General features: G+C 37.5%; 1 protein-coding gene across 2 annotated transcripts in view; it reads left to right on the top strand.

Annotated features, from left to right (window-relative positions):
- The window catches only part of LOC124794742 (CAAX prenyl protease 2), a 109,434-nt gene that overhangs the window by 71,675 nt on the left and 10,347 nt on the right, over positions 1-27,412 (top strand). The window contains exon 5 of one of the 2 annotated variants that reach the window (XM_047258349.1): positions 19,400-19,468. The exons of the other annotated variant lie outside the window; for it this stretch is intronic. Within the exon in view, the coding sequence (XP_047114305.1) occupies positions 19,400-19,468 (69 nt within the window). The remainder of the gene's footprint in view (positions 1-19,399; positions 19,469-27,412) is intronic. 2 annotated transcript variants of the gene reach the window in all.

The following is a 27,412-nucleotide window of genomic DNA, read 5'->3' as shown; positions in this document are numbered from 1 at the left end:
TCTCCTTTCTTTAACTAATATGGGGACCTTCCAGTCTCGGAAAATGATTTTGTGGTGAGACTTCGCACTTAAAGTTTTAAACATAGCTCATACGCACCTCATCTATGGTCATAAGCAGTGTGGCAGAAGATAAGTGAAGTAGCTCAGTCAGTAGCGTAATTGTTTTAAAAATTATAACAACTGTTAAATAAAGTTAATTACCTAAAGCATTATCAATTAAATCATAAATAATTTTATTTTGTTTTTTGAAATGGCTGTCACAGCTACTTAAAATGTGAATTACACTCATCAATATTTTCTTTTTAAAAAGTTGAGTAATTTCACATTCATTTTCAAAGGAGGTAAATTAATTACCACTGTCACAAAATTCTGGATGGAGTTTCAATTATATAAATTTTTGTACAATATCATGTTTGTCAATTTGTATTTTATGTGCAAGCACCAGAATGATAATTTTGATAAAAACATGAAAAACACAAAATATTTTGGCATCTTGCACAATATGTGAAGGATTATCATTCATAGGAACAATGTTTTTTAAAAGATCTGTTGAAAAACATACTTCGTTGACTTTCCTGAAAACTTCTTTTTCATCAAAAATCCTGGAAGCATACCAGGCGTATTGGATCATTTCCTTAAAAATTAACAATGACAGCTGATGATGGACTGTTGATTGTATTTTTATACAGTCTTCACAAAAATTTATTCCTCTATTTTCAGTAAGATAAGCACAGTTTGTACTTGCTTTATCAGATTTTTTACTTGTCTATAAAAATAGATGTCATATGGTTGAACAAGTGGAGTACGTTTCACTTTAATTGTACATGTTGGTGATTCCTTGTTGTCTTGAAAGATTTTGTTATATAAATCAGGCTTTGCTTGTCCACCCCAAGAGTCAAAATTAACAGAAACTGTACTTCACCCACGTAAGACTTCAAACACTGATTGAGATAGTCGTTATACAGTTCATTCCCAGATTTGGTAGATGTTATGACAACGTTTCTATAATTTTTCTCGTATTATTTCAATATTTTTGGAACTCTGGGACAAAAGTTACTGGTTTCCTCTTGTGTGTACACACACACACACACACACACACACACACACACACACACACACACACACACACTTGAGTGTTCGGATGTTTCCAGAGTGAGAGCATATTGAGTTGTATATGTATGTGTCACTTTATTCACGTCGTGTCTTTGCTTCCTCTGATAGCCAGAGTGCTGTTGTACTCCGACTGATGCTGACATCCTGGAAAGAAAAAACAACCAAAACTAAAGTATTTTGTCAGAGAATCGTAAAAATAGAGAGCAAATGAATTTTTAATGCCCTGCAGTGAGTACCTGTCTGGTCAGCGTTGATAACAAAATCTTTATATATATATTTTTTTTTATTTACAGATACCTGTGTAGTTGCTAGATTATTTTTGTAATTTCTTTTGTGTTCGAGTGCTTACTAGGCAAAGCTTTTATTTTAATAACAGTGTAGTGTACAGTACCACCGTTGTTATCAACCCTCGTATGATACAGGCTTTTGTTTGTTTTGGTTAGTGAAGCTCAGTGTAGCTCAGTGTCGTTTAGACTCTTAGTGAGAGAGCACTTCGAATTCCTGTTGCTAAAAAGCTAAGTACACTGTTAGTTTGTCACTTATTTTTATGAGCTTCAAACAAGCATGACTAGAGTAATGGGATAGGAACTGTGATTGCTGTGTACAGATGCAAGCTGAGTTGGCAACCCTTTGCTCACAGCTCCAGGCTGAGTTGGCTTCCGTCACACAGCTTGAGGCTGCTGCCAAGGGGCATAACTGTGCGGGGTCAGATGCGGATATGCGAGGGACGTCAAGCACGTCCCACGTGTCCCCTGATCGGTCCACTACTGTGGCTGCCCTGGGTACTGCCTGCACTGAGGTTGATCCCTCACCTGTGGTCGAGTGGGAGATCATTCCAAATTCTGGCAGACAGCGAAAAACTTTCTGACAACAGGTTTTGGGCATTATCTGTGGCTGATGATGTCTCTGAGCCAGAAGCAGTCGACCACCCTGTTCCAGAGGAAGTTCCTCAGCCCACAAGGTCTGGGCGTTCACAGAGGGTGGGTTTGCTGGTAGTTGGAAGCTCCAACGTTAGGCGCGTAATGAGGCCCCTTAGGAACATAGCTGTCAAGGAGGGGAAGGAAGCCAGTGTGCACTCCATGTGCGTACTGGGCGGAGTCATTCTGGATGTGGAAAGGCGTACAGGGTGCAGCCAACTGCAGATGATGTCTCATTTTGGTACCAGTGACGTGTGTCGCTTTGGATCAGAGGAGATTCTCTCTGTTTTTGGGCAGCTAGTGGAAATGGTAAAGACTGACAGTCGTGCTTGCGAGATTAAGGCAGGCTCACCATCTGCAGTATCATCGATAGAACCGACTGTGGTCCTTTGGTGCAGAGCTGAGAGGAGGGTCTGAATCAGAGGCTCGGACAGTTCTGTGACTGTGTAGGCGGCAGATTCCTTGACTTGCACCATTGGGTGGTGGGTTTCCGGGTTCTGCTTAATAGGTCAGGAGTCCAATACACACAGCAAGTGGCTACATGGGTAACAGGGGCTGTGTGGAATGGACTGGGCGGTTTTGTATGTTAGAGGGCCTCAGAGAACCACAGAAAGGGTGTCCGTCTGAAAGGGGGCAGGTAAAACACAGTAAGTTAGTTGTAGAAACGATCGGTGTTGTAGTTGTAAATTGTCGTAGCTGTGTTGGGAAAGAACAAGAGCTCCAACCCCTAATAAAAAGCTCTGAAGCTCAAATAGTTACAGGTACAGAAAGCTGGCTAAAGCCGGAAATTAGTCCAGCAGAAATTTTTTCAAACGATCTAACAGTGTTCGGAAAGGATAGATTAAATACGGTTGATGGTGGAGTATTTACTCCTGTCAGAAGTAGTTTGCCATGTAGTGAAATTGAAGTAGATTGTTCATGCGAAATAGTGTGGGTAGAGGTTAAACTTGACAATCAAACTAAACTAATAATTGGATCATTTTTACCAACCCCCCAACTCAGAAGATATAGTTGCTGAACAGTTCAAAGAAAACTTGAGTCTCATTTCAAATAGGTGCTCCACTCATACAATTATTGTTGGTGGTGACTTGAATCTACCCTCAATATGCTGGAAAAATTATATGTTCAAAGTTGGCAGCAGACATAAAACGTCATCCAAAATTGTACTGAATGCTTTCTCAGAAAGTTATTGTGAACAATTAATTCATGAGCCCACTCGAAGTGTAAATGGTTGCGAAAGCATACTTGACCTCTTAGCAACAAATAATCCTGGACAAATAGTGAGTATCATGACGAATACAGGGATTAGCGACCACAAGGCAGTAGCTGCTGGGCTGAATACCATAACACCTTCAACCATAAAAAAGAAACGCAAAGTATAGCTATTTAAAAAAGCTGATAAAAATGCTCTTAACACCATTTTAAGACCCAGTCTGCCCTACTTCCGATCTGATCACATAAGCGTAGAAAAGTTGTGGAATGATTTCAAAGAGATAGTATCGACAGCAATTGAGACACACATACCACATAAATTAATAAGTGATGGTACTTATACCCCATGGTACACAAAACAGGTCAGATCATCAGATCACTGTTGCAGAAGCAGTGAAAAGAGCATGCCATATATAAAAGAACATAAAATCCTAGGACTGGCAAATTTTTGCAGAATTTTGAAATATACCGTGTACTTCAATGTGAGATGTTTTCAATAATTTCCGCAATGAAACTCTGTCTCGAAATCCAGCAGAAAACCCAGAGATTCTGGTCATACATAAAGCACACCAGTGGCAAGATGCAATTAATACCTTTACTGCGCGATAACAACGGTGAAGTCACTGATGACAGTGCAAATAAAGCAGAGTTATTAAACACGGTTTTCAAAAACTCCTTCACCAAAGAATATGAACTAAGTATTCCTGAATTCCAATCAAGAACAACTGCCAAGATGAGAAACATAGAAGCAGCTTAAATCACTTAATAAAGGCAAGGCTTCCAGTCCAGATTGTATACCAGTCAGGTTCCTCTCAGAGTAGGCTGATACAATAGCTCCATATGACTGGAAAATTGCTCAAGTCACACCAATAACCAAAAAGGGAAGTAGGAGTAATCCGCTGAATTACAGGCCTATATCAAATGGTTCAAATGGCTCTGAGCACTATGGGACTCAACAGATAAGGTCATCAGTCTACAAGCCTATATCACTAACGTCAATTTGCACTAGGGTTTTGGAACATATACTGTATTCGAACATTATGAAGTGCTGAAGTACCTTGGAGAAAAGATTTATTGGCACATAGTCAACACAGACTCATTAAATATCATTTTTGCGAAACACAACTAGCTCTTTATACTCATGAAGTAATAAGTGCTACTGACAGGGGAAGTCAAATTGATTCCATATTTTTAGATTTCCAGAAGGCTTTTGACACCGTTCCTCGCAAGCATCTTCTAACCAAACTGCATGCCTATGGAATATCGCCTCAGTTGTGCGGCTGGATTCATGATTTTCTGTCAGAAAGGTCACAGTTTGTAGTAATAGATGGAAAGTCTTTGAGTAAAACAGAAGTAATATCTGACATTCTCCAAGGAAGTGTTATAGGCCCTCTATTGTTCCTGATCTATGTTAATGACAGAGGAGAAAAACTCAGTAGCCATCTTAGATTGTTTCCAGATGATGCTGTCATTTACTGTATTGTAAAGTCATCAGATGACCAAAACGAATTACAAAATGATTTAGACGTGATATCTGTATGGTGCAAAAAGTGGCTATTGACCCTGAATATAGAAAAGTGTGAAGTTATTCACATGAGTACTAAAAGAAAGCCACTAAATTTCAATTACGTGATAAGTCACACAAATCTTAAGGCTGTAAATTCAACTAAATGCTTGGGGATTACAATTACAAATAACCTAAATTGGAACAATCACATAGGTAATGTTGTGGGTAGAGCAAACCAAAGACTATGATTTATTGGAAGAACACTTAGAAGGTGCAACAGGTCTAGTAAAGAGACTGCTTACACCATGCTTGTCTGCCCTATTCTGGAGTATTGCTGTGTGGTGTGGGATCCACATCAGGTGGGAACGACGGATGACATCGAAAAAGTTCAAAGAAGGGCATCTTGTTTTGTATTATTGTGAAATAGGGGAGATAGTGGCACGGACATGATACGTGAACTGGAATGGCAATCATTAAAACAAAGGCATTTTTCGTTGCGACAGGATCTTCTCATGAAATTTCAATCACCAGTTTTATCCTCTGAATGCTAAAACATTCTGTTGACACCCACCTTCATAGGGAAAAATGATCATCATAATGAAATAAGAGAAATCAGGGATCCCACAGAAAAATTTAAGTGCTCATTAATTTAAGTTCTCATTTTTGCTGCACGCCGTTCGAGAGTGGAACAGAAGAGAGACAGCTTGAACCCTCTGTCAGGCACTTTATTGTGAATAGCAGAGTAATCACGCAGATGTAGAAATTAAGTATCAATTTTAATGTGTGGGTTCGAAAAGTGGCTGCAGCAGCCAAGGTTTCTTCGATCATCGCTGTTTCTTTTCTTGAAACAAATTTTGTCACTTTTCACTGATGAATTGTGTGCTTATTTTCAATCTATGAACCCACCTGTCAGAAGTCTTGAATTCAAAATGTGTAAACTGTTGTGCTGCTGCTAAAGCCCACTGTTGTAAACTGCATGTAAGTCACTTGCGCATAATTCTGTCAGGCTTCAACAAAATGATCACACATCCAGGAACTGATTGCTGCATACTTATCAAATTGATTGCCTCCTTTTTTTATTTCTTCTTCCCTTTGGGATAAATATTCCTTCTTTCTTAATCGGCTGCATCATTCTTTTTGTAATGTTTTTAGTTTCCACATGGGGTGAGCATTTGCGATATTAACAACATTAATTTGTAATCCAAAGAAAGACCATCTATTTCTCTTCTGGTTCATATTCATCTGGTGAGCTGTGGTCTTCAAACTTTTGGAAAAGTTCATCTTCACAGTATTATTTCAGCCACCATGTCCATAGTACGTCTGTAAATTTCGTCACCCAGCAAGAATGCTTCATGAGAAATTGTCATTGAAGATTCCAATGCAATCAAATTATTTGCAGCAAGCAAGCTTCCATAATGAACAACTGCGTCTTTTAACATAACCTTTGACACTTCACTGTATAATGAATCTACAGCTTCTGTTACTTTCGTGATGTCTTCATTGACAAACATTTTTAATTCACAGTATTGTGAAAATTCCAGTAACATTTCAAAGTACAGAATTCTACAATCTCTGCGAAAGGCAGGAATGAACTGGCATCGTAGCAGATCAGGCCCGTTGCTTGATTAGTTCAGTACTTCCTGACTGTCTGCGTGTGTGTATATACAGTAGGCAACAGCTATACTCCACTTTTCAATGAAGACACCGTTTCCTCGAATTTAAAAGAATATTTATAACCTTTCCACAGCTTATAATATCACCTAATTTTGTAATAACATTGTAATGACAGTAATTAATACTTTACTTCCATTAAAAATGCGTTTGAAATTATTCAGTGTTTTAAATGAAAGTATTGATGCATGTAAGTCACATGTGACAGCCATTTCACAAACAAAATAAAATTATTTATTGTTTAATTATAATACCTTAGGTTGTTAACTGTGTTTAAAAGTTGTTATAATTTTTAAAACAATTAAGAAAACAAAATAAAATAAAGTTCCAGATCAGCCTTATGACATTCTAGCATATTACTGACAGCTATTTCACCTGTATGCGGGAATGCTACTTCAACCATATATGAGGTGCATATGAGCTATGCTAAAAATTTTAGAGCCTTTTTTCTCGGAATTTTCTGGATAGTGCGCTTTAAGACTTCTATGAGTGGACACCCCTTGAGGTATACTACCAGCCTGCGAAGTCTCATCCCGAACTGAATTTCCAAGACTGGAAAGTCCCCTTGTAAGTGCAGAAATTATATCATGCTAGTAACTCCAACAATATTTCTTCCTTTTTATGAACTTTCAAGCTTAATCCACACTAGCTAAGGTTTAAGTTATAGTTGTACAATTAAAGCCACAACACAGTATTATTAGCAACAACTCAAACATTTCATTTTATGAAGAATAGCGTTTTGAGCCATCAGCTGTACTTAATATACCATTATTCTCAACCAGGTTCAGTTTTAGCAACCACTATCATGGAGGAAAAGCTGTACATTGATGGATCAAATCTACATTAAATTCAAACAAGATACAGCTGTATGTTCAGTACAAACCTGCTTCATAATATTCTTCAAAGTACTAAGATCCATAAAAATATGTTAGTGTATTCTAGATGTCTCTTAGATTTTAATAATGCATGTTACATAGTTAAACGAGGAGGCAAGACCCAGACTTGTCACCATGTCCAGTCTCCTCCACCCCCTCATACAATCTCTAAGACTAGTTATTTCTAAGTTGAAAAAGATATTCCTTTTTCTCAGGACAAAGAGTATGAGAGATGAGATAGTGATAAGTTTATTTAGGAGATGATGTTCAAACGCAAACATATTTTCTAGAGAATGAATATTATCTAATCTTAAATGTAATTTCTATAGCGGATTTTTAATTACTTTTGTATTGCCAAAAGTAAGATTATTTGTCAGTATCTAGCAAAAAGAACAAATCTGATTTTATAGGCTAATTAACATTGTCAGAGATAAAGTGAAAGTGAAAAAATATATTCCAAGCACATAACAGGAAATATAAAAATATAAATGAAATATTGTATACAGTTGACCAAACAGCATAATAATCCCGAAGGTTCCCTTTTAGAATATAAGATAAGCAAATTTCAAAGAAACATCATCAGAATGTAAATAGTATTGAATGGTTCATTTGACACAGAGCTATTTCATCTGCTATTGAAGAAGTATCACAAAGGTACAGCTTCATTTCAGATGTCAAAATTGAAATTAATTTTAATATAATATGATCGTATAGATAAAAAAAATGCTTACATAGTGGTGGCAGGAGAAAATGCATAAAAAGGTTAAAGAAATATGCAAGCTTTCAGTACCAGTGGCTCCTTCTTCTGGCAGAAAGGTTGAAGGGGAAGGAAGAGGGATGAAAGAAAAGAACTGGTGAGGTTCAGGAAGTGGGGAGAGTTTGGAAAAGTTGCCCAAAATCGTGGATCAGGAGAGACTTAGCAGATGGGATTAGAAGGAAAGACTGAGGGGGACTGCACCGAATAATATTTGAAAACCTGAGAGCTTAAATGTGGGAGATAAGGTAATAAGAAAGATAGAGATTATTGACAAAATGTAGTGCAAGAGTTAACAAGGGCAGAAAGATGAGCACATTATATTTGACAGAGGTGGATGGTGGGGAAAAATAGACAGTTGAGAAAATAAAAGATATAGAAAATGAAAAGTTAATGAAGAAAGGAATAGTTTCTGAATAGAAATGCTGAAACAGCAAAAAAAAAAAATGTTGTTGTTGTTGTGGTCTTCAGTCCAGAGACTGGTTTGTTGCAGCTCTCCATGCTACTCTATCTTGTGCAAGCTTCATCTCCCAGCACCTACATCCTTCCGAATCTGTTTAGTGTATTCATCTCTTGGTGTCCCTCTATGATTTTTACCCTCCAATACTAAATTGGTGATCCCTTAATGCCTCAGAATATGTCCTACCAACCGATCACTTCTTCTAGTCAAATTGTGCCGCAAATTTCTCTTCTCCCCAATTCTATTCAATACCTCCTCATTAGTTATGTGATCTACCCATCTAATCTTCTAAAAAAAAAATAATTAACGTAAATTAAGGCCATGTGGGCTGTGAGAACCATGGACATGTTGTACTGCCAGTTTGCACTTGGCTGAGTTCTGAGAATGTTGTCTGGGGGAAGAATCCAGGCAGCATTAGCAGTGAAACGCACTGAAGTCATGACTGTCATGATGTAGAACATGCTCTGCAACAAGATACCATGTGTTGCAATATACACCCCCTGTCTGTGTCCATTTATCCTAACTGATAACTTGATAGTAGTCATAGCAATGTAGAGGGCTGATCACTGTTTACATGACAACTGGTACACAGTAAGTGTTGTTTCACAGGTGGCTCTCCCTACAATAGTGTATACTGAGGTGACATACGTCATGGGATAGCAATATGCACATACGCAGATGGCAGTAGTATAGCATACACAAGGTATAAAAGGGCAGTGCACTGGCGGAGCTGTCAACTGTACTCAGATTTCCATTGTGATTATGGCCACACAGCAGGAATTAGCAGACTTTGGATATGGAGGGGTGTTTGGAGCAAGACGAATGGGACATACCGTTTCGGAAATTGTTACGGAATTCAACATTCCAAGATCCAAAGTGTCAAGTGTGTGCCAAGAATACCATATTTTTATGCGCTACCCTTCACCATGGACAATGCAGTGGCCAACAGCCGTCAATTAATGACTGAGAGCAACAGCGTTTGCCTAGTTGTCAGTGCTAACAGACAAGCTACACCGTTTGAAATAAATGCAGAAATCAATATTGGACATATGATGAATGTATCCATTAGGACAGTGTGGTTAAATTTGACTTTATTGAGATATAGCAACAGATGACTGATGCGAGTACCTTTGCTAGCAGCACGACATTGCCTGCAGCACCTCTCCTGGGTTCGCAATCACAGAGGCTGTATCCTAGATGACTGGAAAACTGTGGCCTGGCCAGACGAGTTCCGGTTTCAGTTGGTAAGAGCCGATTGTAGGGTTTGAGTTTGGCACAGATGCGAAGAAGCCATGCAACCAAGTTGTCATCAAGGCAAAGTGCAAGCTGGTGATGGCTCTGCACAGGTGTGGGCTGTGTTTACGTGGAATGGACTTGGTCCTCTTGTCCAACTGAGCTGATCATTGACTGGAAATTGTTATATTCAGCTACTTGAAGACCATTTGCAGCCATTCATGTACTTCATATTCCCAAACAATGACAGAATTTTTATGGATGACAATTCGGCATGTCATTGATCCACAACTGTTTACGATTGATTTGCAGAATATTCTGGATGATTTGATTTGGCCTGACATGAATCCTATTGAACATTCATGGGATATAATTGATATAATTGACAAGTTAGTTCACACATAAAATCCTGACTGGCAACACTTCCACAATTATGGACAGCTATAGAAGCAGCATGACTCAATATTTCTGTAGGCGCTTCCAACAACTTGTTGAGTCCATGCCACATCGAGTCACTGCACTACACCAGGCAGAAGGAGATTCAACACTATATTTGGAGGTATCTCACGATTTTTGTCACCTTAGTGTAAGTTTCGCCAGTTACAGGCCAATTGTAGTGGCATTCAGTTCGAAAAAATTTCATAATTCTTTTCATCATTCCTGTTACACAACCTGCTGTATGCATTTACTGTTCAGTGTACACAACCTAACAACAGGACCAATGCTCATGGAAACAAATCAATTTCTCAAGTACTATAGTACTAGTTTTGCCAGTCTAAATAGACTTACAGCCTTGTTCTCCATTTTGTATACTATTTGCTCTGCAAGTCAGTTAAATCAGTTCCTTCTACCAGAATTTTTTTGTTTACTTCCAGTTCTCTTCCTGTGAAACACTATTTCGTTTAATATTGTGTGCAAAACATTATCTGTTTTGGAGCAAGAGCGAGATTATTAGAAATCCTCCATTGTTTGTTGGATTACCAATTTCCGAAACATTCTGTAACAATCATTTCCGTACCAACATTCCAGGGAACCGTGTCCTTTATTTTGCTATTTCTTTCTGGTGCAATCTATTGTAGGAAGACTTTCAATATGAAATAACAGTCATCTTCAGGGCAAACTGTTAACATCAGCAATAGTCATGTTAGAAATTCCTGAACACATTTCATTGTACATATACTCCCTCTTCACCTTCTGCTCAGTTGATTTTGAAGACTTGTGTATCACCTTGACTAACAAAAAAATGCAATTTACATGCATCTGTCACAACATAAGTGACTGTAATTCTGGTTCTAATTCAGTTACAGTAATGAAAATGGTACCATTGGAAAGCTAATGAATAGACCTTTACATTGATATGCTTTACATTGATATGCTGTATGGCAAGCTTCTGAGAATTTTCGGTCCTTGACCTTGGACTTTGACCTTGAATATCTCAAAACACCCCATCTTCAATTTTTTTTGAAAAGTAAATATGATAAATATCAAGATGGCACACCAAAGGCATTATGCACAAAAAATTATTTTGTCTGCATCAATACACTACTGAAATGAAGGTAACACACACATATGAAACAAAAATTATAATAAGTACAATCCACAAGTAATATGGTTTACATTATTATAGTGGTATTATGAATTATTTACATTACATTATTTACATTACAGTTGTAATGAAAAGGCAATGAAAAGTTATTAGATCTCTTCTCACAATTCTCCAACTAAATTGTTAATGTTCACCAGATCTGATGCAGGGAGATTGTATGTCCTTCCAGTTGGTGTCACTGGATCCACTCTTGTGATAATGTCACATTTTCTGATGACACAAGTGTCTGGTTTGACAGGAAACTCAAGTGACGGAGATGGTCCATGTGAATGCGAGAAGTTGACCTTTACTTCATCTGTTTCTTCACATGTTAGTAAGACATATGCAACCCACCAATGACTGTCACACATACAGGCAACAAATCCATGTATATTTGTTAACAGCATTTCATTCACCATAGCAATTACTGGCTCTTCTCTACTCACTAAAGAAGCAGAATATGTCTTTGTCTTTACTAAACCTTTGTAAACAGGTATTACACAATGAAGCTTATGGGTACCTGGAATCATCCTTGTATTTTTGAAATGTTGTTTCAGCTTGGCCTTATCTTCAACATGATGGGAAACCAATGTATAATGGAAGACGCATGAAGGAATATTTTCCTTGCACCACTCAAACAACTGTCATGATGTCAAAATATGATTTTCGTAAGGTCGCTTGAGGCTGGCAAGTCTTGCTAATCTCTTTACAGTCCCTGCTACCCCATCACCGAGGTCCTTTACCATGCATTGTAGCAAAAAAAAAAAATGCCATTCCGCTGTAACATCAAAATCTTCTTGATGGTAAGACAGATTCATAAAGTTCTTTCTGATTTTGTATTGGGTAGCGCATCAATCTGAAAAGTGATAAATGTGCTTTGGCTTGTGAAACTGACATTTTATGAAACTGATGAAATTTGTCTGGAAAGGATAAACACACACCGTATCATGCTGAAGGCAGTCAGATATTTCCACATATGATACATGTCGTATTTCATTAATGCTCGAGTCTCTATAGTAAGCTACAAATGGGTGAACTGTAGCCTGTGAATTATTCCAGTGGAATCCGTGTACCTTATCCTGAGTGGTGAAAGAGTAATTTTCTGCAAAGTCACAAAGCACAAGAAACTCGTTTACTTTGAGACCTTCTTTAGTGATTTTACAGAAATGTGACTGCTGCTGGGAGATAAATGAGTGCGGTAGGAGCTGTTGTAACCCGAATGCAAACACCTCAATGAAATCATCTGTTGACTTTGTTATAGCCTCTAGAACTTCCTGCCTGTAGTTAACCAACAATTACATGCAATCTCGTAAATGCAGTTCTTACCAAAACAGACCATACAGATAGTCAATTAGTCTTGTCACGCCTGGACAATAGGGACATGAACCTAAGAAGCGTACTGGCAGTGCAGGATTACATTTAATGAATGCTACACAGTGCTTGTATGATGGTAATGTGTATTCTTCACTCTTTGTTAGTGGTTGGATTTGGTGTCACTAATATACCATGTTCTGCTACTAACTGTTTTGCTCTCCGTGCCATGTAATCTGAAGCAGAAAATTCTTTCATAGTTTTCCTTATACTCCAACTCTTTGAAAGTATAGTTAGAATTTGTGTTTTGTCGCACATAGGTCTGAATTGTGAAACACATCTTTCAGCTCTCTTCTTTTTCTGGTTGTGCCACATAAGTATGCTCCAACAGAGGCTATTTCTTTCAGTTTTTGTTTTGGGTACTTTTTCTCAATCTGAAGCCTCTTTTCCTTCACAGGAGATTCACCTAAATACTGAAGGCTACTATTTAAAGCATCGAGTGCCAGATCAGATGCTACTCTGGAAGTACCTGGCACAACTGAGGCAACAGTTGCAGTGATTGTTGGGTTTTGTGATATTTTTTTTCTACATTTACTGCCAATTTTCCCACTTAACAATACATTAGGATATTTGTTTATCATCCACTCCTGAACATTCCTTAAATTCTTCTGCACTCTTGCATGACCTTCTTCCCCAAATGGATTGCGCAACAATAAAATTTTGCCTTGAAATCCATTTTTTACTAAATATTACCTTACGACACATATACACTGCACTTTGTTAAACGAGCCACAGCCATAAAACATACGAAACAAAATTTGCGTAATATGTAGAGATCAGTGGACTAATGGTGACTAGTTGAAATAAGAGTTTCTCTGATTGGCTGTTCACTAAAACAGGCTAATGTTGATTGGTTGAAATAAAAGTGCTCTCATTGACTGTTCACAGCTAGGAATATTAAAGAACTGGTCTGAATAAAAGTAACTGCTGGATACATAGCTGCTTACTGCATGTTTATGATGTACTTAAGTTGACAAAATAATTTTTTGTGCATGATGCCTTTGGTGTGCCATCTTGATATTTACCATATTTATAGTAACATACTGGAGCGATTAAATACACTTTTTTTCAAAAAAATTGAAGATGGGTTGTTTTGAGATATTCAAGGTCAAAGTTCAAGGTCAATGACCTTTAGTATGAAAATTCTCAGAAACCTGTCATGTGGAGTATCAACAAAAAGGTCTATTCGTTAGCCTTCCAATGGTACCATTTTCATTACTGTAACTGAATTAGAACCAGAAATACAGTCATTTAGATTGTGACATAGGCATGTAAATTTTGCACAAATTCCAAACTTCCCAGACATGTAACTTTCTTCACAGCTGTAATGCACATCTGCAAATTGGTATTTTTCCATCTCTTATCTGGGTCATTGAATGCACCAAAGTTGAAAGAAATCTGATAGGGTCAGAGGTGCGTTGAAGTGAGATGGAATGATGTCATAATCCCAGGTGTAGCACTATTCGCCCTTTGTCCAATGTCTTATGGCATGTAAGATAAAGTGATTGTGTGGGTCAGTGCGAGTGGGTGAGTGTCATTTTGTAGTTTTACTCCCCACTGTGTGATAACATTTTTAGCAATTTTCTCCACATCTGTCTCTTTTAATATTTCTAAAGTTGCATGCCTTTAAACTTCGCCCCACATGCACACACACACTCTTAGATGATGTGATGTATTTATAAATACTCAAAATAAAGAACATACAGCTTTGAGATGAGAAACAGTATTCTTTTTAAAACTGTTGACCACCTCATACCTAGAGTAGAAAGAAGGGAGTGAGTGTGTGTGTGTGTGTGTGTGTGTGTGTGTGTGTGTGTGTGACATCTACATCTACACTCTGCAAACCACCATGAAGTGCATGGCAGAGGATATGTCCCACTGTACCACTAATTAAGATTTCTTCCAGGTCCATTCATGTTTATTGTTTGACTGCCTCTCTGCATGCTGTAATTATTCTGATCTTGTCCTCACAATCCTTATATGAGCAATATGTAGGGATCTGTAGTGTATTTCTAGAGTCGTTATTTAAAGCCGGTTCGTGAAACTTTGTAGATTTTCTTGGGACAGTTTCTGTATCTTCAGGAGTCTGCCAGTTCAGTCTCTTCAGAATTTCTGTGACACTCTCCACCAAGTCAGACAAACCTGTAACCATTCATGCTACCCTTATCTTTATACATTCAATATCCCATATTAATCCTATTTGGTACGGATCCCACTCATTTGAGCAATATTCTACAAGGGTCACATGAGTGATTTGTAAGCAATTTCCTTTGTAGACTGTCGCACTTCTCCAGTATTCTACCACTAAACTGAAGTGTACATCTGCTTTACCCACGACAGAGCCTGTGTGATCATTCCATTTCGTATCGCTACAAACATTACACCCAGGTTTTTATAGTCAATAGAAACCTTTTTTAAAGGAACGATTTTACATTTGATCTCGCTGAATGTTTATACAGCTTCCTTCAGAAAGCACTTAATTATAGAGAACTGCGTCATCTGCAAGAAGTTAGAGTTTACTGTTAATATTGCCTGCAAGGTCATTAATATACAACATGAACAACGAGGGTCCCAACACATTTCCCTGAGGCACACCCAAAGTTATATCTACACCTGTATATAACAATAGGATGAGGAATTCCACCTTCTGCAAGACACCTTTCCAGTTTTGTTTTACCCAGACCACTTTCAGCACTTTTATGCTGTCTTCAGTGGGTTTTTATTTTATTGCTGTAAAATTGTTGTTATGTATTAACATTTAGTGAACCTTTTGGTACATAATATTTAAAATTGTGAATGAATAATTGTTGTAAAATATTATACATCATTTGTTCATAGTTCACGGTTGAGATACTTATTAACAACCTGATGCACTGTGTGTTGTTATAACGTTATGTCTAAAATTCTAGTTATAGCCTAATTGACCAAAGAGTGGATGTTTACATACCTTACATGATGCTATTGGATATTTATGTTGGTAGCTAGTCTGCTACACAAGCGCAGACATAATAAGAAGAACTGCAATACCACAAGATGATTCTGACAATGGCTCTTCAATATGCTGCATCCTCCCTACCAAAAAGTCCTCAATCTAGTCACAAATTTCAGTTGATACCCCTTATGCAGTACTTTTGACTATAAGTTTGGTTGTGGTACTGAGTCACATGCTTTTTGGAAATCAAGAAATACTGCATCTTTCTAACTGTATTGATCCATGGCTTTCAGTATGTAGTGTGAGAAAAGTGTGAATTGTGTTTCACATGATTGATGTCTTCACAATCCATGTTAGTTGGCATGGAGGAGGTCATTCTGCTAGAGATACCTCATTATGTTTGAGCTTGGAACATGTTCTAATGTTCTGCAACAAATTGATGTCAAGGATATTGAACGGTAGTTACGTGGATCACTTCTACTACCCTTCTTGTAGATGGGTGTGACATGTGCTTTCTTCCAACTATTGGGCATAATTTTTTGTTCGAAGGATCTACGGTTGATTATAGTTAACAGAGGAACTAACTCAGCTGCAAATTCAGTGTAGAATCTGAAAGGCCTCGATTGGACCCTGGAGCTCTGTTCAATTTCAATGATTTCATCTGTTTCTCAACGTCACTGACACATGCTTATTTCACTCATTTTTTCAGTGGCATAAAGATTAAATTCGAGCAATTCCTGTGTTTTCCTTTGTAAATGAACATTCGAATACTGAGTTAAACATTTCAGCTTTTGCTATGCTACCCTCAGTTTTAGATCCTGTCACACTTGCTAGGCACTGGACACTAACTTCGGTGCCAGTAACAGCCCTTTTTTTTTTTTGACAGTACTGTGGTACAGTAGTCATGCTTCAAGCATTGGTCTCTTGACAGCCAAAAATGTTTCATTCATCATCTTTCTATCTATAGTCCTATGATTTATTTTGCAGTAGTCTTTCTTTAGAAGTTTCTTTACAGTGACTGTGTACCATAGGGGTCCCTCCCATTGTGACTGTTCTGCTGGGTACGTATCTATTTAGTGTATGGTCAACTATTCTCTTAAACTTGAGTTGCTCCTGCCCTGTGCTGGAAGTTTCAAGTTACTCATTGAGATATGACACTACTGATTTTTTTTTTATCTAGTTTACCGTATATACACACAGAAGTAGCGTCATATCTCAATGAGGAACTTGAAACTTCCAGCACGGGGCAGGAGCAACTAAAGTTTAAAAGAATTGTTGACTATACACCGAATAGAAGCTTAGGCATTACAGCACTGTAATCAAATCCAAATGTCTTTATGGAGCAGAAACTTTAATTTTAAATAGAAAGAGGGATATCGAAGAAATTCAAAAAAAAGAAAGAAAGAAAGATTAGAAAAATTACTAATGGAGAAACTCGTAGGCTGAGAAGTAATAAGGAAATAAAAGAATACGCAGACATACATGATGGCATGAGAAAACGAAGACTTAAACTGTATGGGCACATTAAAAGAATGGAACCCACTAGGGTGACAAAACAAATAGTAGAATTCTACGAAAACAGAAGTAAGGCCAAAACAGCCAATAAAATGGATTGATACAATTAAGAAGGATCTTAAAGTAGCCAGTATAACTCAGGGAGACATTACAGATAGAAAAACATTCAGACAAAAGATATTTGCTTGGAAAGTTGGTCAGTGGGAAATTAGAAAAAGAGACTGGGACACCATGGTCTGATGACCTAGTATTAGGTGAACTTAACTGCTTTTCAAGACCACATCGAACTCTGGCACTTCGCTATAAATGCTTCGGCAGTTAACCATTAGGATTTTAAAGACTCTCATGTGTGGGAATCATTTCTTTTGATCTTACTATGATACTTCTGGGTAAAAAAAACACACATTGTGTGCATCCTACACACAGTCAGCTACCTGGTTAGCAACCTCTGATGTGTAGTGCACACTTGACCCATTTTCGGGCACCATACAGTTTTCAACCCCTACGGTGCAACTCCAGAAAGTTGAGGCCTAGCTCATCACAGAACCTTCGAAGTCTCTGGTTTAGTCCTTCTACTCAACTCAGAACAAAGAAGCCGCAGTCAGTTTTGAGTACAATGCTGCAAATTGTGAGCTTCCATGAAACTCCATGTGCAAGGCTGGTCTTCACAACCTTCTCTGCCAGTTGCCAGAATAATCCAAGTATGACCTCGGAGCCCAGGTGACAGGCATCATTTGTTCCAACGTGCACCACAATCTGTAGTTGGTTGCATTCTGTTCTCTCAATGGCTGCTAGAAAAACCGCTTCAACATGTTGAATGTAACAGTGTAATTTGCTGTTTAATTTATTCTTTAATTTTGCAACTAGTTTCAGCCATTATTCAAATGGTTCTAATGGCTCTGAGCACTATGGGACTCAACTTCTAAGGTCATCAGTCCCCTAGAACTTAGAACTACTTAAACCTAACTAACCTAAGGACATCACACACATCCATGCCCGAGGCAGGATTCGAACCTGCGACCGTAGCGGTCACGCGGTTCCAGAGTGTAGCGCCTAGAACCGCTCGGCCACATCGGCCGGCAGCCATTATTCAGCAAAGATTTTTGTAAACAGCAAGAGCTTCACATGTAAATAAAAAAAAGAATACATTGTCAAAAATATAATATTTATAAATGAATTTTAGTCATACAGAGTTTCTCTTTCGAACTAATGAAGCAGTGCTTATGCATCTCTTTACTTGGCTTTTTTACTAAACCACACCTTGTGCAGCACTGGTTGTGACGTGTCGTAACTACAAACCTGGAGAGTAAAAATCATAAAGTTTTGAAATCTTTCCAATTGCTGTCCTCATAATACATTCATTCACAAAAATAATCAGGGCATCAGTGGCACTATTTATGATCATTGCCAGGAAATAACAAATGAACTTTGCCTTTTGATGTCTAAGAGGTATGATTTCAATTACTGAAAACCTGGGTTACTCAGAAGCTTGGGCACAGTGGATATGCAAGATTTTGATTCAATTTTGCACTCTTGCACTCTTACACATTGGAATGAAAGATATTTTAACAAATTTGGATCTTCATTTGCATCTTTGAACACAAGATCAAGAGACTGTATATGGAAGAATTGCTCTAGAAATGAGAAATGTAGAGGTTTGTGTGTGTGTATGTGTGTGTGTGTGTGTGTGGTCCACCTCACACTCACAAACATAATTTATAAGTTTATTGACCACAAGAATTATTTGATATTCTTTGGTGTGACAGTACAAGATTACATGACATATTTTTGTGAAAGCCAAAGACAAAATTGTAAATATTGCATGTGACAGATTTGGTTGCATCAGCTGTACAACCCAGACATATAGAACCATTTGATTTTTACCATTTAAAATTGCTAAATGAAAATTTTTAGGAACATTGTTTTGAGAGTGACGAGACATTGAAATGCATTGTACACTCATGGGTGTAAATAAGTTATTGTACTGAGTGAGGATACATGATGTAGTTAAACAGTTTAAAAATAAAAAAGTATGCAGAATGACAGTGATGTTTTTAGATGTGGTTCCTTTCGAAAACACACACACACACACACAGAGAGAGAGAGAGAGAGAGAGAGAGAGAGAGAGAGAGAGAGAGAGAGAGAGGGGGGGGGGGGGCGGCAGGTACTGTTCCTCTTCTTTTTTTCCCCTAGATACTGTTGGTGCATTTAGATTAGACTGATGACTTTACTGGTTTTTGCTAATTATTTCCAGCCCACTTTCACCATATGGTGGAGAGAATGAAGACTGGTTTGGATTTTCGCCACGCATTGATGATTTCTTGTAAGTAACTTCTCAGTTTCTACACACACATTTAACAGCGTAAACAACAAAATGTAAGTTTGTGCACAACAGTGATCACTGATTTATGTCACATTTAGTTACAGCTTTGTCTTTCCTCCAAACAATGCATATTTTGTGTGTGTTGCATTAAGAGCTTAATGAAGAAAACCTAGAATAGTAGCAAAAAAAATTGTAAAACTGTGTAAAGATGATGGACCTCTATTCATCAGTCTTATACTAGCCCACAAGTCAGTTCAAATATGCAAAATATTATGGCATGTTTTCAACCTCTACAACTGGAGACTGGAAGATAAGTGGAAATATTGAAATGCCCTGTCTGTTTAATGCCTTCCGACAGACAGCCTTATAATTAACATGTATAGTAGTTGTAGTTGAAGCCACATTTACATGCAGTAGGAGAGCACATTTCACTGCCCCATTCGTTATAGAGTTCCCTACTGTCCCCATTAAAAATAATCTTCTGAAATAGAGCACACAGGTACAGACTTTCGGCATCTTGGCTGCTTTCAGTAACAGTGCTACAGAACAGCAGCTTGTGCAGAGCAGCACACACAGGTGTGCGGTAGGCCCCAGCAGCTGCAGGTACGCAGAGTACTGGCACACCCACGGCCGGCACTAGGCAGCAAGCAGAGAGCACTATGTCATAACTGCCACTTGTTCATAATTCCTCTGTTTTCACCAGGGGAAAGCAATAAAACAAACACCAATCAAGAACATCTATTTCTGCCAATGAAAAGGAGTAATGCAAATGCCAATAATGGACATCTAACATCCTTCCTCCTCATCGTCAATATCCTATCAGATTATGTTTACAGCCCCTTCTGCCAGTGTATAAGAAACTTCTTTCATTCAGTAGTTAAAGAAACCTGAGAAAGGCCATTTGCAACCATGGCTGAAAGATTGGAGAATTTTACATGTGGTCACATACCCAGAATAATTTTAGTGGCCGATCTTGAAATTATGTTAAGTGCAAATGTTATCTAAGGTATTCAGCATATTTCTTTGAAGATTGACCAGTCCAAATTTTTCGTGACTAATATGACCATCTTCATAAATTTACATGAACAGTAATTATTGTATGGTTAACAGAAATTTTTAAAAATTAACATTTAAATAAATCTCTGAAGCATCTTCAGATAACACAGTTTGACTGTTAGTTTCTGGTTTTCAGTTTCATGGCAATGTGTAATTGTGTAATATTCATTGTTTGTAGTGTTTATTGATCAAAGATATTGCATTTCATTATGTTATTTTATTCCAGATTTTCTCTCAACTTCCATTTAAATAATATTTCTTTTTATGATATTCTTGAATATGCTCAAGCAGTAACTGCACTGGTGCATCACATGTATATTAAGTATTTTGTTGCTCTCTGTGATAACTGTTAACTTTTCACACAGCTATGTGAGAGTTTGAAAGCACAGTAGTGACTATCTTACATCACGACAGTGCTACAGCAAATGCATCATAGTGTCAAATCTGTATATGAAACCATTGTAAATTTTTTGAGGTGTTAACTGTAGTGAAATTAGTTATTCATCTTCCACTATTATGGAGGCACATGATGTTTGTCACAAACATCACTGGTAGCCAACAGGAGAATATCTGATAACCATTTCTTTCCCTGGAAAGAAGCAAGAATGTATAATTATGTGTTGCATATACCAATCTTTTTGTGCCTTTTCAGCCAATATAGCATTTAGCAGCCTCTGTGCACTTGACATTTGTTAACGTTTCCAAGCTCTTACAAGAAATTTCCTCCAAAACAATCACATGAAACTTAAGTCCATATCTATTACCTAGTATGTGTACTGTTTACATTAGGATTCACCCCTGTTTGTTGTTGCTCTTTTTAATTCACTACACTGTTGCTGTTCTGACCCGGTACGAGCTATTCACAGTCTCAAACTTTTATTAGTTTGCTATTTCACTGCTTTTCGTTGCCATTGTCATCTTCTTGATGATTCTCTCTCTTATATTTACCGAGACCACATTCTTTTGTGATCTTCATTTACACTTTTTATGGATTTTTTTCTTTCACTGATTTGTAGAGATATGAAATTATTGTAGTGGTTTGCTTAGTCAGCCGTACTTCAAAATTTTTTTGACGTTAAATGGAGCCTGAAACTTGCGTAATAAATACTTCGCGTGAAGTGTGATTTGCAGCATAAACAAAAATTAATTGCGGAGATGCAATCCACAGAATATTAACAGAAAAGCTTTAGCACAATGCGCACAACTGACTAGACACATTCAGAGGGTACGTACATTTGCGTACAAGTGGTTGCGATCTGATGAGAAAGATCTATCTTAATATTGTGTGTGTGTGTGTGTGTGTGTGTGTGTGTGTGTGTGTGTGTGTGTGTGTAAAATAATTATGTCATAACACACTCAGAGATTGCAAACGTACAATCAGGGTAGAGGCATGTACTTTCTGTCATTCCCCGTGGCCTGGGAAAAAGAATTGCAATTATTTAAATTTAAGAATATTTCTTTTTTGATCGGACTCCTATTTTTATATGAAAAGGAAGATTGCAGGTTCTGAATGTCTCGGCAAAAACACTTCGAAATTAATCTTAGCGGCCACCAAAGGAAAGTAGTGAGCACAGTCACATACCTCTATTGTTGAGCAGCACCGTTGTAAAGATCGTCGCCTCCATCTAAAATTCACCTTCTCGAATTAACAGAATAATTTGTACTCCATTGGTATGGGATTTACGCTTGATCTTGACAGAAATTATAAAACACATTTTTCATCATTTAACACCTGCATTTAACACACACATAGACATGAAACTATACAGTACGTCTTTACACCAGCACATCAGAACAAAAGGGTAGTTAATACTAGAAGTAATAAAAGAATCTCGAAATTAGTCCTTTATCATCTCAATGATAAAAAAAATTTTTAGAATATTCCTCTGGTATGACAGTTGAACAAATTTTCTTCTTGTATCTTTGAGATTAAATTACAACATTTTTTAGTTCCTTTTTACCATGACACACTCTAGCAGACCCTTCTGCTCTGTTTGAGTGGGCTTTCATATGAGAGTGAACAGCAAACTTACTTCCATTATCAGTTGGATTATGTATGTACAGTAAAGCCACATTTTTGGATTCCTGCTATTTTATGTATTCCCATTTTTTTATGTTCGCTTTTGTCAGTCCTATTCTCTCAATACAATGCTTTCCCATCATTAACGATTCCTTGTTGCAACATTTCCCATGTTTTTTAAGTTTTTTTGACATTATCATGACCTTTGACATTGATTTTCATACAGATTTCTGCAAAAAGTGCATTGTGTTTATGCTCAGAGTCAGCCTTGGAACATAGCAGAAAACACAGGCTATAAGCAGAGTTATTGGTCATATAGTGTTAGTGTGGTAAACAATATTTTAATTGTCGACATGTTTGGTAATGGCTGCCTGTATTACAGGTTGACAGTGTGTGGAAGGGTGGGAAGATATACTGAGTCACTGTCTTAACAATAATCATGATCTGATGGTAGTGACTCTAGTAGCAACCTTTCTTCTGCTCATTGTGTTGTATTACAACAGTTTTAATATCGTAGTGACTTATAGAAGTAAACGCCACTTTTAAGAGGGCCATTTCTATGATGGGCTTTCATGAATCATTGTTACTTCCACATGAAATGCGCTAATCTGTACTAGATGCACAGTCTTACGTTGGTACAACCTGAAGTCAGATATAGACATTCCTCCTCAAGATTTTCCATGACATGATGACAATTTCTGCCCTCTTTCACACCCAGGACATACCTGAAGTGAGTGATCTTGTTGGCAATGAGTTGTAGATTTGGTGCCGATTGTTCTCTGTTTATGAAAACTGCCAGCATTAGTGTTTTAACCAATAATGTGTTCAAAGGCTTATTTATGGTAATTTTATAATGATTATCAGTAATAAGTCTCATGTTAGAACACGGATATCTTTTAAGTATTGTTTCACAAAAGACTTTTGCTTTAGTGTTTTATTTACACCCTTGTACATGATAGGAATGAAGCAGGAAACCCACGTCCCATGTTTGTGTGTCTTAGCACTCGGCCGCTGCCTTTGTGATTCATGAAGGCAGTGGGTGAGTGCTAGTACATGCCAACATGGGTTTCCTTCTTCATTCTGATCATGTCCAGTGGCGTAAATGAAACATGGAAGCAGAAGTCTTTTGTGAAACCATATTAAAAAGATATTCATGTTCTAATGTAAGACTTATTATTGATAATCATTATAAAATTATGATAAATAAAATTTGTAATATAGTATTGGACAAAACTTGGCAGCCTTTGTAAACAGAGAACAATAGTCATGAAATCTACAGCTTTTTGCTCACAAGATCATCACTGAGCTCAACAAGTCATTGTGAGAGAGCAGAAATTGTCATCTTGTTATGGGGTATCTTGAGGAGGAAGGTCTACGTCTGATATCAGGTGGTACCAACCTAAGACAGTGTGCTTACTATGGATTAGCGTATTTCACATGAAAGCCCGTTATAGAGACAGCCATCTTCAGAAGTGATGTTTATTTGTATAAATAACTGTGGAATTAAATTAAAGCTGTTGTAATACAATGCAATGAGCAGAACGAAGGTTGCCACTAAAGTCATTACCATCAGATCATTTGAGTTGCTGCATTTAAAAACAGAAGACAGTCGAGAGGAAATGTTACGAATTGTGCCAGCATTTTACAAAAAGAACTAGGCAAGATGTCTTCTTGTTGCAAAAAAATAAAAATAACTACTGCATATTTAATTAAGATTTCTGAAACAAAATGTGCCATTACTTTAAACTTCACTAAGAGTAATCAGTAAAATTTATATTCAACCATATCCGTACAGTGACTGCTTCTTTGAATGCAATAAGGGAGCTGTAATTCTAACCATGACCCCCAAAAAAAATAGTTCCATACCGTTAATAATGAGCAAATAGACACTAGTGTAAAAGTCACGTTCTTCGGTAACTTGAATCAGTGCCTACGAGTGAAATGATTACAAAAGATAGGAAACATCTTTCTGTGGAAGAAAAAAAATGATGATTTCTACAATGTGGAGGTTTGCATGTTGGATCACAAGTTCAATTAGTGAAGAAACTAGGACTTTCCACTTTCCCCCTGAACATGACTGTGAGAAATTGGCCCAACATCTTAGCCAGTGTGAGACATTCTGGTTCCATGGCAAAAAAGCATAAATACATTCAGCCATCAGCATGTGATTGTTTGGATAAATTCATTGGAGATTGGTTTGTTAGTACATGATTCCAACAGCGCTGTATGGGTGCCCAGTTCCATCTTCACATCCACTAAGCATGCACTGGATGCTAAAATGGGGGCAAAATATAGGAAAGTAATGCTGCTACTTGACAGATGTCCAGCACACCCTGACAATCTGCAGCTCAGAAATATTAAATTAGTGTTCCTGCCTCCTGATTGTACAAGTGAGCTTCAACCATTAGATCTGGGAATTATCCATTCACTTACATGGAAATATAGAAAAATTCTTATCTTGAAGACACTGTTTATGCACGATAATGGCACAGGCCCAGAATCTTTAACTATATCACTTTTGGATACTATGTGTTATGTAGCCAAAGCATGGATGGATGACTCCTTTAACTATTTGTAGCTGTTTCATGAAAGCAGGATTTTAAGTTCACAGAAAACACACAGGAACCACTGGAAGAAGATTTATCTGAGCATACAGATTTGTCTGTGTTTGGCATAGCGTCTATGTTTCAAGAGTATGTTGTTGTTGTTGACACTTCAGTCATCACTCCAGAGATGCAACAATTGATAGTATCATTACCAAATATTTTGAAGAAGGGAAGAGAGAGGTGATTCGGGATGAGGATGATGACAAGAAGCAGTTGTGCCATGCAGTAGACAAGCTGTGGAAGCTATTGAACATTTTGAGGCAGTGCATTGGTAGTGCATCAGGCAGGTGATGCTAATATGTTTGATTCTTTGTATACTGTGGAGAGGCAAGTAGAGCCAATTGCTGTTAGGGAAAAAAAAAGAATTGATTATTTCAGATTTTTTAAACAGACAAAATTTAAATAGTTTAAATTTCATATTTTGAAAGATATGAAGAGAATGCAGTAAGAGTAATATTCATTTTTGCTTGTTGTGTTTCCAGTGTAAAAAGAAAGGGTATTGATGTCTTTGTGTGTGTGTGCGCGCGCACACACACACACACACACACACACACACACACACACACACACACACACACCTACCTAGTAACTTCATCTTCCATTTAATGTGAGTCAAGGTTTATCTCCCTGAGGTCTGAACACAGTTCTCATAATATTTCTTTAAATGTTTCCAGAATTGTGATTCACTGTGCCTTCTTACTAACAAACTACCCATTTGGTGATCAACAATGGTTTCTCACCATATTGTTTGTGGAATATAGTTCTTCTTTTCTTTTTCTCTACCACTCTCCTCATATTGTTCTTTTTGTGCCAATATTCGCATCTTCTTTCTTTCTGCTGCAGTACCAACTTCTTATGCACTGTTTCCATAAGTCCTCAGATTTTCTCTCTGTCCACTGCAGTTTCTTTTAATTTACCCTCAGGAGTATTAAAAACATTTCCAATTTGTTGTGTGTTTCTTCACGCCTTTCTTGAATGCTCTGTTCATTAGGATGGGCTTTTTTAATTACTGCACTACCCCATTCTTGTCTTTTCCGTTCTCAGCTACAAATTGCCATAGAAGTTTCTTCCGATTAAGTAAAGAGAGACATTTTAATTGTTTTAATGTTGTTTATTAAGAGAAAATTCCAGTACATTTATTTTTTAGCAAAGCATATAATGGTTTTGGCTTCATTTTGTGGAAAGGGATAGATATCCTCATAAAAACAGAATGAATGGAAACTGATCAGTCTTACTAACAACTATCTGTGTTGAACCACGCTGTTATTGGTACATTCTGCTGTCAATTAAACTTTTAAGTGAACAATGTTGTTTGCAAGATCCTATAGAGAATTGCCTGGAAATGCTCATTTACTCTTCTGATGCTCAGCAGGAAGTGTTCATTGCAATGCTTTGTCTTGTATTACTTGTGAGAAAAATATACAAACACATTGATTGCTGCGAAATTATTGGCTCATGTTGTCATGTGGGCAATTGCTTCGGAGCTGATAGAATTTAAATATTTTAGGACCAGTATCACTAATAGCACTAGCATAAGAACTATTCTGAATTTTATTGTTCCAAATTAAGAACTTCCATTACTAGTTGGAAGATCAATTTCTCAGTTTTTTGAGGTATGCATACTAAACATATACAGGGTGAACACAAAGTCTTGCCCTGATTATAACAATTTATAACAGAATAACCATTTGACATAATAATTATATTTGAGGCCATTACATAGGTTAGTGTTACTAGTTTTTTGTTTAAGACCACTTACGTTAGTAAACCTCAACATGTGCTCCCTTGGTAGCTCGGAGAATGTCGAGACGGTATTCCAGTTCCTGCCAGGTGTTTCGTAACATGTGTTCTGACACAGTACCCACAGCAGCTTGTATCCTATTCTTCAGTTTGTCATCATCAGCAACTGGTGTGACGAATACTCTATCCTTGATATAGCCCCAGAAAAAAAGGTCAATCTGGAGAGTGGGGTGACTAGGGTGTTGGATCGTTCCTTCCAATCCATCTTGCTGGAAAATTGTCCATGGTTGATACTCTTCTAACTGTGGGGCAATGAACTTTTGTGAAACGTCTAAGTAAATGTTAGCAGTAATGGATTTTTCCACAAAGAAAGAGGGTCCATAAACCTTGTTCTACATGAGGCCGCACCAAAATTTCACTTTTTCACTGTCTCGCTGTAACTGTACAGTAACGTGTGGAGACTCTGAACCCCATATATAGACATTACGCCTGTTTACCATTCCATTGACATTAAAGGTGGAT

The sequence above is a fragment of the Schistocerca piceifrons genome, chromosome 4 (genome assembly GCF_021461385.2).
Source record: "Schistocerca piceifrons isolate TAMUIC-IGC-003096 chromosome 4, iqSchPice1.1, whole genome shotgun sequence".
Taxonomy (NCBI): Eukaryota; Metazoa; Arthropoda; class Insecta; order Orthoptera; family Acrididae; genus Schistocerca; species Schistocerca piceifrons.
The sequence above is the reverse complement of the archived record's forward strand: the minus strand, read 5'-3'. Positions and strand labels throughout refer to the sequence as shown.